At 36.2% G+C, this 12,071-nt stretch overlaps 1 protein-coding gene across 1 annotated transcript; it reads left to right on the top strand.

The window, feature by feature from the left end:
* The first annotated feature begins 1,533 nt into the window (after nt 1–1,533).
* On the top strand, nt 1,534–11,738 carry LOC121636929 (tubby-related protein 1-like). The gene is made up of 10 exons (XM_041980797.1): nt 1,534–1,786; nt 6,616–6,741; nt 6,915–7,058; nt 7,127–7,209; nt 7,326–7,490; nt 8,527–8,639; nt 8,743–8,851; nt 8,947–9,045; nt 10,442–10,613; nt 10,831–11,738. Exons 1-10 carry the CDS (start codon nt 1,633–1,635, stop codon nt 10,962–10,964), a joined length of 1,299 nt encoding a protein of 432 aa, XP_041836731.1. The 5' UTR covers nt 1,534–1,632; the 3' UTR covers nt 10,965–11,738.
* Nucleotides 11,739–12,071: the final 333 nt, after the last annotated feature.

The raw sequence follows: 12,071 nt of genomic DNA, 5'->3' as shown, positions 1-12,071 counted from the left end.
GTGTTCGGGACCACCTTAGACTTTAGTTTATGCCTATGTCTAGGCTTGCTTTAACAGAAGCTGTAAATCATAAACAACTACGGAAGATTTATTCAGAATTTTATTAACACAAAATATAATTTGATGCTATTTTATATTTTGTTAATATTATTTTTGCTTCATCAGTTGATAGAGAAAAAATTCCAACACATTTAAGTTCTCATATTGCCACCACACATTTCAGTGGGTGTGATTGTTATCTAAAGAGACTGTTTCTTACATCACCTGTGAAGTTACAGCTAAAACTTACTGCAGTAAGATGTCCTTACTTACATATATTTTTTTTTCTAATTTAGTAGAAGGCCAAGAAAGAATCTTGAGTAAAGTGATTACAAAACTTGTCACCTTGTGTTTTTGTTTTTTTGTAAGTCTGTGTGTTACAGCGCTGTATTATCAAAAATAGTAAGAGATTATTCACTTCTAGAAAACAGTGATCTGTGAGCATCACATTTTTGAAGCATGTGGCTGGGCCAAGCAGTTTGTTCTTCCAGTATGACTGCCTTACTGGGCCGATGCTAAATAAATAAAATATTTCTAAATCATCTAACCCGAACTGAAGGTTTGTTGACTCATTGACTCATGCAACTATTTTTAGGCTTCTGTTCGGAAATTGCATACGTGTACTAAAATGAGTATATGTCTACAACCACAAGGTTCATTAGAATACTTTTCTAGTCATAGTGAAAGGAAAACTTTGTTAAGATGTGTAAATATCAGTATAAGTCTCACTGGTGAAGAATGCAGGAACATAATCTATGCAAAGGTCAACTCTGATAAAGTGAAGCAGAACAAAATTAGAGAAGTTTCAGCACAGACAGACAGTTCAGGCAAGATCTCCAAAAGTGCCGTCTTCGTACTGTTTTCACCTTCGGTTCTCAAAGTCCCCCAGTTGGGGGATGTCAGGTTTAAAAAGGTAAATTCATCATGTCACTGATTCTTTCTTTTATTCCCTTTCTCCTCCTTGCTCCCCTTCATATCTGACTTTGTAATGGTGAGTTATTGATACTATTTTCAATCTTAAAAGATATTCTTTTTTCTGTCTCATGGTTTTGTTGCTATTGTTTTTCCAAACTCATCATTTTCCTCCAAAAATTGCACAAATTTAACTATGATCTCTGTTTTATCTTCAAAGAAAATCCATAGAAGCCGAAAAAAAAGAAAGAGCAGGCTAACGGCACAGCTGAAGCCAAGTTGAACGGAACTGAGGCCAAACCCAAAAAGACAAAAACCAAAAAGAACGAAGAGGAAGCTGAAGAGAACGGCTCCACCACCCAAAGTGAGGAAATTTTATTCATTAAAGATTATAAACTGTGATAATCTAAATGATTCTATCTACCCATATTTAACCCACAATGTTTTCATTTTTTTTCTTCAATGTCAACACTATAGATGGCAAGAAGGTAAAGAAAAAGAAACCAGAAAAAGAGAAAGAAGAACCAGAAAAGGAAAAAGAGAAAGAACCAAAAAAGAAAACCAAAAGTGCTCCTAAAAAGAAAAAAGGCAAGTCAATAATTGTATTGTTGATATTCATTTCAGTTAAACCACATTTAAAAAAAATAAATAAAAGTAAATTAAAATATTAATTCATAGTCGATGCATATTTTCAACTTTTCTTCAGGTTCAGACACAGATGACGACGACGACGACGACGATGAGGAAACCCCCAAAAAGAAAACAAAGAAAAAAACAAAAAAGGACAGCTCTCCTTCTGAAAGTTCTGCCAAAGAGAAAAAAAACAAATCTAAAGGTAAGAATCACCTGCAAAGGAAACTTGAATCTGGCATGACCCAAAAATTAAACTGGTTTCAAGTTATAGAGGGACAGAAATGTGAGTGCACAGACTTCAAAGAAATTACTTATGACGCTGCTCTGATTATTACACAGAAATGTTGCACCACCAGCTTCTCTTGATACTGTACTCTACTTAAAAAATGTGGATTTAAAAAACAATGTGTTCAATATTACATGCAAATTAATTGTCAATAAACAGTAACAGGCTGGTAAATACTGTAAAACTGAACCAAAAAAAAAAAAATAAATTTCCTGCAGTCATGAACTGTAACTGTGCTGTCTGTGCTGTCAGCATATTATTTAGAGTTATAACAGTGTATACCCTCTTTATCCTGTAGAGGGTTGTGAGAGGCTGAACTCAGACAGACCTACAACCACAAACACTCAGTCACATCTACAGCCAACCTCGAATCACCCATTAATCTACTATGACTTTGGACTGTGAGAGGAAAGCCAGAACCTTCTTGCAGTGAAGCAACAGTGTTAGACTTTACATCAGCGTGCCACCCCAGGCATTAGCAGTGCGCTTAAAACAACAGTTATATGACCAGATTGCAGATAAGAGGATTAGATGATTTCATAATGGTGAGTGAGTGGAAACACTGAGTTGGCACCAAGAGCAACAAAAACATAATAGTTAAAGTCGTAGTTTGCACTCAAGTAATCAGTTGTGGAATATCAAACTGCAGCTAAATCCTATTAAATTAGTCTTTTTGGAGTATGCAGGTTTCTCGGGAACATTTAGGCTGACTCCTCTATTAGCTTTCTATAAATTACTTTAAAATTATCCTGGAACTAGGTAACACATTTACAATAAATAAATTTGTGACTCTTAGTGAACATAACACCAGTACATAGTAATGAAATGATATATTTTCAACAATATTGATCTTTTTTTTCATATTGTCATTCTCAGCTTCTACTTGGATGTGAGTATTTTTAGCCCAGCTGACAACATCTTTTTTGGTTTGTTGACCACTGTTAAACAGGCCAAGATAAACAGCTGGGGATTGAATTGTCATTTTATTGTTGCAGATATCCACATTTCCCAGATGTTGTTGCATATTTGCTTATGCCATGACTCTTTTCCAGGACTACTTCTGTACTTATTCTATAAAATATCCCACACATATTTACAACACTTTTCTTTAATATGTCTTTGAATTTGGTAAATGATGTATACAAATGAACCACCAGTTTATGTGTTTTCTTTTTTTTTTTTTAAATAGATTGCAACTAAACCACACATACAACTGAGGCTAAATTAAACAGTCATTTTTTTAACTTTTCATCTGCCACCATCAGATCAAAATTTAAATTCTCCAAAAACATTTTTTCAAATAACAAAACATCTGTTAAAATAATAAGGAATTTACCTTCAACTTCACTTTTTATATGTGCTTGATAAATGTTAACTGATTCTAGGATAAGAACTGACATGTAAATATTGTATAAACTGTTGACCATTAATGAGCATACCAAACAAAAAAACCCTCCAGAGCTGCTAATAGTTATTTATCCATGTCCTCTTAATATTATTCCTTTGCCCTTCATGCATTCACTCAGTGTATCCCACCAAAAACGTCTTTCTATTAATACTACTTTTTTCACATATGACTTCCAGTTTTTTCAAGACTTTGACTTGTGCAGGTTTACAGCTTTTCACATTTTTTTACTTAAGCTTCAATATCAAAGCTCAGAGGAAAGTTGAAAAAATACCTTAATATAAATTCACTGTTGATTGAATGGTCATATAATCCTGAATATTGTTCCTTATTTCTATTATTTTGATGGGACATCTTCAAAACTTTTGCCTCTTAGCTGAATTTAACCCCTTCCATCTCAGCAATCAGTCACTGAAGCAAAACTTGTGCTAAAATGTGTTAGGCTCTCTGTGCATCCTGTACAGGATAGTGAGGTATTCTTTTTCTGATTTTTGTTTTTCAACTTAATTAACCAAAATAATATCAAGTATTTAGAACTAATAATTATATATATATAAAACAAAGTTTTGTTACAAGGTGAATCTACACAGCATTTTTGTCTTTTATATAAGCTATTTTCTTGTCTTTTCTGCAAATTCACTTGTAGTGTTGTGTTTGGGTGCAGCATAGCTGAAGTTTAATAACTGTTAATCCAGCTGAATCCTAACAATTCAACCTCAAGCACCGTAATCAGGCAGTTAGTGACTGGCTGGTCAACAAAGGTGTTCAGCTAAATTGCTGGATAGTTGAAAGGACAGTAATCTGTAGCTGCTGGATGTATTGTTTTCAGGGCTGTCAAATGATTACAAACTTTAATCATATTAATAAGCTAACAAATTAATCAATCATGAATAATAATAATTGACCATTCACAAATATGTCTGAAATATGCCTGTTTTATTATATCCTATCCTATCAACAGAAAGAGCAAGGCAAAGCTCACATGGGTTTTTCTTCACTTTTTTACATTACACGATCACTTTAGTTGTAATAATCAGTTCAATATTACATAAAACCAAGTCCTTCAAAAAAATATATATCTTGTTTGTGCCAACACTTTCCTGGTCAGGGCCCCTGCCTGGCCCCCATCTAAAATTTTCTAGACCCGCCCCTGCATACAGTAGCTGAAGGATAAACCTTGTCTAGCATGTGTCAACTACTATGTCAGAGAAGGGTCCTTCTCTGATTTGTATCTGAGAACCTGTTCTTACTTTCTCTCTCCACATCATGGCCAATAAATGATCAGCCCTGTGTCTCCAATATCTGCACAGCACCAGACATTCCCTTGCTACCTCTTGCTGTTTTACTCTCATTAGATATCTGTGGGGCTTTTTTACAAAATCTTTTTAAAATGTGGGAAAAGTGCAGGTGTTGAACCCTCTCACCAGGATAACTGTGGGTGTTAAAACATCCTCGTCTCCCACAGGTGTGACGCCCTCAAATCCATCCGCAGTTCAATGTTAAACGTCTCTATGTCTCACCCTCATAAATGACGGATGCCGTGCATGTGTTAAATTTATTAGAAATTTTAACACAATTACATAAACTAGTTACCAGTGTAAACACGTTATTTTTGACAGCCTTAATTATTATATTCACATGTCGCCATCCAATGTATTATATGTATATAGTGTTTGCCAATACATTTACCTAATCATCTTAAAATATAATTGTATGGTGCTTTGTTCACAGCATGTTTCTGCATTTTCAAACGTCCAAGAGCAGTTATTGAAGGTTTAAAATGTAACACAAGATGCTGTTGAGCGCATTTATTTGTAGGTTTTGCTCCACTGAATAAAGCTCTTATTTCAGTTAGATAGAAGTTTCCATCTTCTCTCTGGCTATTTCAGTTTCCTCCAAGAGTCCAGAACATGCATGTTATGCTAGTTAAGAGTAAATTTGAGTGGTTGTTTGTCTCTCTGTGTTGTCCATGTAATGGACTGGCAACCAGTCCCTTTTGCCAGTTAGTTGCAGGGATAGGCGCCAGCCCCCACTGAGACCTTGTGATGGAATCAGTTGATATAGACAATGACGTAAAAGCATGTGAATAGACAGACTTCCATAAAAAGAGCAATATGATCTGAGTCTATAGAAGTTTGCTTTTGCCTTAATAAAAAAAAATAAAAATTAATAATCTATGTATGTGGTCGCAACGTGGGCTTTGACTATCAAACTCCAACACCCAACATATCCACACCCATTTCAACTGACTGGAGTGAATGTGTTTGGATTCAAAGTATCATAACTTGGATGTAGACAAAAATGGATGGCCCAGCTCCACCTTCTTCAGGTTACAAGGAGGACCTACTGGGTCTCTGAGCTGTTTTAATGGGCTCCAAGTTAAGTTTCACTTTTGATTTTGCCTCTGTTTATCTGTTGCTTCACATCGACACCCACTGGTTCTTTTATGTTACAAACTACACTTTTAAAAGACTAAATTTGAGGGGAAGAACAACAACACTGTGAGGGGCTAATATTAAACCAAGCCAGTTTTAATAATCGATACCAGTACTTCCAATCCAAATCCTTTCTGTTCTAAAGTTCATCATTGCGAGAAAATACAAAAAGCACAGAAGAGATTTGAGAAGTCATTTGTCAGCGGGTTTAGATGTGAGGGCATGTTGGGACAGGTTTTGTACTGTGGAGCAAGTTTTAAGAGCAAGTGTTGAAAGTACTGTGGGTGTAATCTAGGTATTAAGGACACAAGACTTATGCCACTAATTTGAGTGAGGAATTTGACATTCTTCTCCATCCAAGTCATGCACTTTGGGGTTTAATAGCTTGTACCTTATCATATAGACTTAAGCTGAGAGCACTTGATATCAGTCTACTTTTAAGTGTGCTTAGCAATCTTTTTTTCTGAGCCTGCATAAATATGTACAAGGTATGACACAAGTACAAATGTAACATCCAAAAATGGGCAAAATTCATTAAAGTCTGAATTCTCTCGATAGTATCAAGCTGTCAAAATCTGACAAACAGCTGGGAAAAGCTACAAGAGCAGATGTCAAAATGAGCGCACGCAAAATCAAGACTGTATGCTCCAAATTAGTTCTGCTATTACACATCTGCCCCTCTTTCAAAATGCTGCTGGTTAATTGATTACAGTTTGGATTTGTTTGGCACTAACTCCACTTCTCTCCATGTTCTCTGTCTTGGAGGGATGAGCTTTCCATTAATTGCTTTTGAAAAATACTTTACATTCCCCACTGTGCGCTCACACCATACTTGAGTTTACCATGTTCAAGGACAGAAAACATTTTTCTTTTTGTTTTTATTCTGCTTGTTTTTCATATAACAGAGGATAAAGACTCTGATGGAAAAGAAAAAAAGTCTAAGTCAAAGGAAAAGGACAAGGACAAGAAGAAGGAACCAGCTTCAATGTTTATGATAAATGGAGAAAAAGACTCAAAAAGCAAAAAGAAAGGTGACTACATGTTTGATTTTAAACTGTATGTTCTGTTTTCACTTTACCTTCAGTAAAATTTCATATTTTTAACTTCCGAATACATTCATTGCTGCAGCATGTCTTTTTTTTTAGTCCTTTACATATGTATTCAGATATATGGAATTCACCTTAACACCCTGTTTTCTGAGCAGCTGCCAAGTCAGAAAGTGATGACAGTGAAGAGGAGACTAAGTCAAAGTCAAAGAAGAAATCCACCTCCGGTTCGGCATCCATGTTCCAAACATCAACAGATAAGGACAAAGACAAGAACAAAGAAAAGAAGACAAAGAAAAAAGGCCAGTTTGGTGCAAATCTCTTCCTCTGTTTGACTGAGACAAGAATTTAACATTGTTGTCTATTTCAGGAAAGGCAGAAGAGAGTGATGAATCTGAGTCCGAAAAAGAAGAGAAGTCTAAGAAGAAGAAGGGGAAAGGGAAAAAGAAAAAGGTGTCTCAAACATAACATTTTAGCCACCATGTGTCTTCTTACATAGATAAGAGAATATTTGATTTTACTGAGATTGAGTCATTAAGTGAAAAGTGCTTGTTCATCATTTTTATCAGGAGAGAGCTCCCTCACCTGAGATTGAATTTGACAACTTGGAAGATTTTGTGATGCAGCCAGCTCCACAAGGTGTGACTGTCAAATGCAGAGTGACTCGGGACCAGAGAGGGGTGGATAAGAGCCTCTACCCTCTGTATTACCTTCATCTAGACAATGACAAAAAGGTTAGTGTTCTTCAGAGGCTATTTTATATAAAGTGGAGGTAGCCTCTTCTCAGAGATGTACAGTTACAAAATATGTGGTAAAGTTGACTCCTAAATCATCCCTTTGACCATACCACATGGCTTTACCTCATAATTTTCATTTCTTGCAGGTATATGAAGGTAGCACTTTTCTTTTAAAGACCTAAGGAACATCTAGTTGTGTGAAATCATCCTCAATTCTTCAACTGAAGTACTAGAATATCACTCCGTCTTGACCTTTGAAATAAAATGAGACACTGTATGCCTGCTGCAAAAAGTTGAGCTCATTGTTTTATTGTTGTTTTTTTATTGTTCATTTTGTTATTGTACAGCACTTTGGGCAACTGGGGTTGTAGCAAATATGTTATATAAAAAAAATTTATGTTTTTATTGACGAAATGTAGCTGTAAAGCCAAGTTAAGGAATTAGGAATTGGACCTTTAAGTCAAGTCCAATGAAAAGGCTCTTAGCAGTCAGGCTATAGACTCTTAAATCCAGGGGTGCTCAAGTTCAGTCCTCGAGATTTACCATCCTCCAACTTTTAGATGCAACCCTTCTCCAACACACTTGAATCAAATGTCATCTGCATGTCATTCAGCTCTGCAGAGGCCTGATAACGAGCCAGGCATTTGATTCAGGTGTGTTGGAGAAGGGTTGCATCTAAAAGTTGCAGGATGGTAGATCTTGAGGACCTGACTTGGGCACGCCTGCTTAAATCAGTAGTATATTTTTATGCAGTAATATGAAGCAACTATTATGCTTGAAAATAAGCACCTATGTTAACAAGAGGGATTTCACAAATTATCCGTTGGCCCGGCCAGTAACAACGCTTAAGAAAGCAGACAGCTTTGTTCAGCTAATCTGTCTACTTAAATGTTAGAGGAATAACCCCTCTATGCTACAGTGCAGATTTTATAAATAATGAATTCTACAGAAGTTACTGCATGTAAGATTATTTGTTTTTTTTTTTTCTTTGTAAACTTACACATCTGCTTGTCTTTGTTTTCCTTAATTGCAGACGTTCCTGTTGGCTGGGAGGAAGAGAAAGAAAAGCGCAACGTCAAATTACCTCATCTCCATTGATGCCACAGACTTATCAAGAGGTGGTGAGAATTTTGTAGGAAAACTGAGGTATGTTGCTTTTTCTATTTAAAAATGTTGTAAAGAAAAGAAGAAGGAAAAAAAAGGGTTAAAAACATTTATTGTGATTAATTCTCATTTTTGTATTGCCCAGGTCAAATTTAATGGGGACTAAGTTCACTGTGTTTGACAATGCCCTGAATCCAGAAAGAGCTCTTCCAGATATGTCCAACGCACGGCAAGAGTTAGCAGGCATTATCTATGTAGGTCATTTTTCAGCTCACCATTTACAAAGTAGTTCGTTCCGGGATTATTATTTAATTTATTCTGAACTTGCTTCTTTTTTTTCTGGCTTCAGGAAACAAATGTACTTGGAATAAAAGGGCCCAGAAGGATGACTGTAGTCATTCCAGGAATGAGTAAAGACAACGAGAGAGTCCCTCTCAAACCAAGAAATGTAAGCTGCATCATAAATACCATAAATACTGTACTGAGACAGCAGGGGAAATAAAAGCAGTCACATGCAAATAGCTTGTCACATGTTTTGAAATGGAAACTAAATACAACACTTGCAGAAGACTGGCATCAAACACAAACTTTTCTAAGAATGTTATGCACTGTTCATTTTTATTTCATAAACTTTATAAGTATAGAACATTTTGTAACATGAGCAAATATTTTGTAACAATTACCACTTGTAAAATATAAGAACTTAATTCACTCATTAAAAGTCTTTATATAATTGTCATCAGCTAACAGTTCCAGGGTTTAGCGACTACATTATCTGAGTTGTGGAAACATTTAACAACTATGGGAGCAGTGACAGAGAATGTAAAAATGATGCTGTTCAAGTCCATACAAAGCAGGGACAGCCTATAAAAGATAACAAATCACTTCCAGCTTGAAACGACCACAACCCAAGATGTCATTAGGAAAATGTCAGTTTAGAGTTAGTGTGGAAGTCAAGAGAAGGCTGGAAAAGTGTGAATGTCATGTATTTAAAACGATGAAACAAAGATTCAGACAGCAGAAACATAAGCAGGGCTTTTGGAGGGGCCTCTTACTCGTACGCTGTGCACCAGAAAAACAAACAGGGAGAGTGATAAAGAAAGAAATGCTTTCTCTTTTGTCTCAGTAGTTGAATTATTTGAAGGACACCTGCTTACTGCCTTCGAATCGTCGCCCATTTTTAGGTTGAATCCAGTCTTTTAATCCATTTTTTTTCTCACTCTTCACTATATGTTTTGGCATATTTAGCCTTCTTAGTCCTTGTCATCATGAAAGAACAGCCAAAGTCCATTACAGCATTTTGTTTTGACTCTGAAAATGTGTGTTTGGTCCGGGGAATGTGGAGGAGCAGAGTTTTCAGTGTAGCAGATGAGTCCCAAGGAGGACAAAAAAACATGAGAATGATACAGGCATGCAGACAAAAGTCCTGCACTACAGTAAACAACCCCCCCCCAAAAATAAAGCTCACAGCTGCCAATAAACTGGAAGTGACTTTTGAGAGAAGTATTACATTTAAATTTGCATGCACGTCAGTGTCTGTCTGCTGCTGGGACTAACTTGTTTTGCACCTTTAAAACCTTTTTACTAAACGGGTGCCTTTTTTTTTTTTTTTTTTTGCCTGCAAATCAATGCTGATATATAATAATTGTGAATTCACTCTGTTCAGTTACTTTTCCAGAAAACAAATACAAACAAATCAGAGCTGCTTAAAAGCAAAATAAACACATATTGCCGACAAATTAAATCCACACAGTTTACAGTTTGATTCATGGTTTGTTTAATATGAGAGCAACACAAGACTAGTGTTGATGTTCACTGACTTAAGTTTTGCCAATCATCTGTAGGAATGTGACGGCTTGTTGATAAGGTACCAGAATAGAAGGATGGATAATTTGATCGAACTTCGCAACAAGACGCCCGTGTGGAACGAAGAAACTGCGTCTCATGTGCTAAACTTCAATGGTAGAGTCACTCAGGCCTCCATCAAGAACTTCCAGATCGTTCACAGCAAAGACTGTGAGTACTCTTTATGTGATGTAGGAATCACATCTTTTTTTTTTTGCTTACAACTACATGTTCATCTGTTGGAGCAGATTGGCAAGACAAAAAATAAGACATTAAATACCATAAATAAGTGAGTTAGTTTTGTCTCATGAGTTAAATACTTTTAAGTCAATACCTGTACCTAAGACTCCATTTAAATACTGCTTTGTTTTGTCTTTTTTTTTTCCAGTGGACTACATTGTGATGCAATTTGGGCGAATAGCTGATGATATTTTCACGCTGGACTACAACTACCCCATGTGTGCCGTCCAGGCCTTTGCCATCGCACTTTCCAGCTTTGATGGCAAAATCGCTTGTGAATAAAACAAAAATCATCAGCTGTTTATTAAACGCTGATATCAGAGTGCAACAAGCCCACATCTACATCAGACCAACCAATGTCTTGACCCCCTTCCTCCCCAACCACCCTTACAATTGTAGGAAACAAAATGTCAACCTTATAGTGGTTTTATAAGGCACAGAGCAGTTTTGAAATTTCAGTAGAAAAATCTGAATTTTGTGAACATAAAACAGCATACGGTTCTCCAAAGGACTTCCATGCATGCAGAGTCATGAGCTTTAGAGCAACTCAGTGATGAAGCCGTTGAAAGAGTCATCTAAAGATGTTTATATTTGTGTTTTCTTTTCTTTGTTATGCTATGTTGTATAGAGTTCTTGAAAAGGGCCACTTCCTAAAGGCCAGCTGTTTTTTGTGTCACGTGTGACCGTGAGATGCAAATATACAAAAAGATGCAGATTTTTCGGCCAGATCCATTGTCTTTTTGACTTTTTCTTTTGGATGAGACAGAGGATATAATGTTAACTTGAAGATTATAACAGCTGTTTTATATGATGGAGTGTCCAAAGATTTTTTGTGTCAAGTATTTTTAAAACAACACATTTAAAAGTGTAGCCTTTTTAAAGAACAGGAGTTAGTTTAGTTCAGGGTATCACGGTTTAATAATTCAGTTCAATTCTGTGCCCATTTCAGATAACTTTGTCTGATTTGAGTTAGTGCAGGTTTTTTTTTATTTACGTGACTTTGGTTTAAAATTTTGTAAAATTCCTGTCATTTTCTTGAACATTGCCTTTGTTGTGTTTTTGTTGATGTCAATTAAATTTCCATCACGTCAATCTGTATTGTGTAAGCACATGCTTTGTCAGTTGAAGTCCATCACACTGGGTTTTTGTAATCTGTCACAATAGCTATAAAACATGTTTTACGATGCATCGTCTGCTGCAAGCAGGCAGATAATCACACAGATTCTAGTTTGCAGGTTTTAGAGACACCCACACTTTCCTTCAGCGGTTGCCTGACATGTCCAGAGGAGCTTCATTCAAGATGCAAAACCTGTTTGAACTGAAGGCCTTCGGAGCCAGTGAGAGGTGTGTATTCTGCCTGAACCTGCTCAGGCAGTTGTCTAAACTCGT

This window comes from Melanotaenia boesemani, chromosome 3 (assembly GCF_017639745.1).
Source record: "Melanotaenia boesemani isolate fMelBoe1 chromosome 3, fMelBoe1.pri, whole genome shotgun sequence".
Taxonomy (NCBI): Eukaryota; Metazoa; Chordata; class Actinopteri; order Atheriniformes; family Melanotaeniidae; genus Melanotaenia; species Melanotaenia boesemani.
This window is presented reverse-complemented; position numbering and strand designations above follow the sequence as displayed.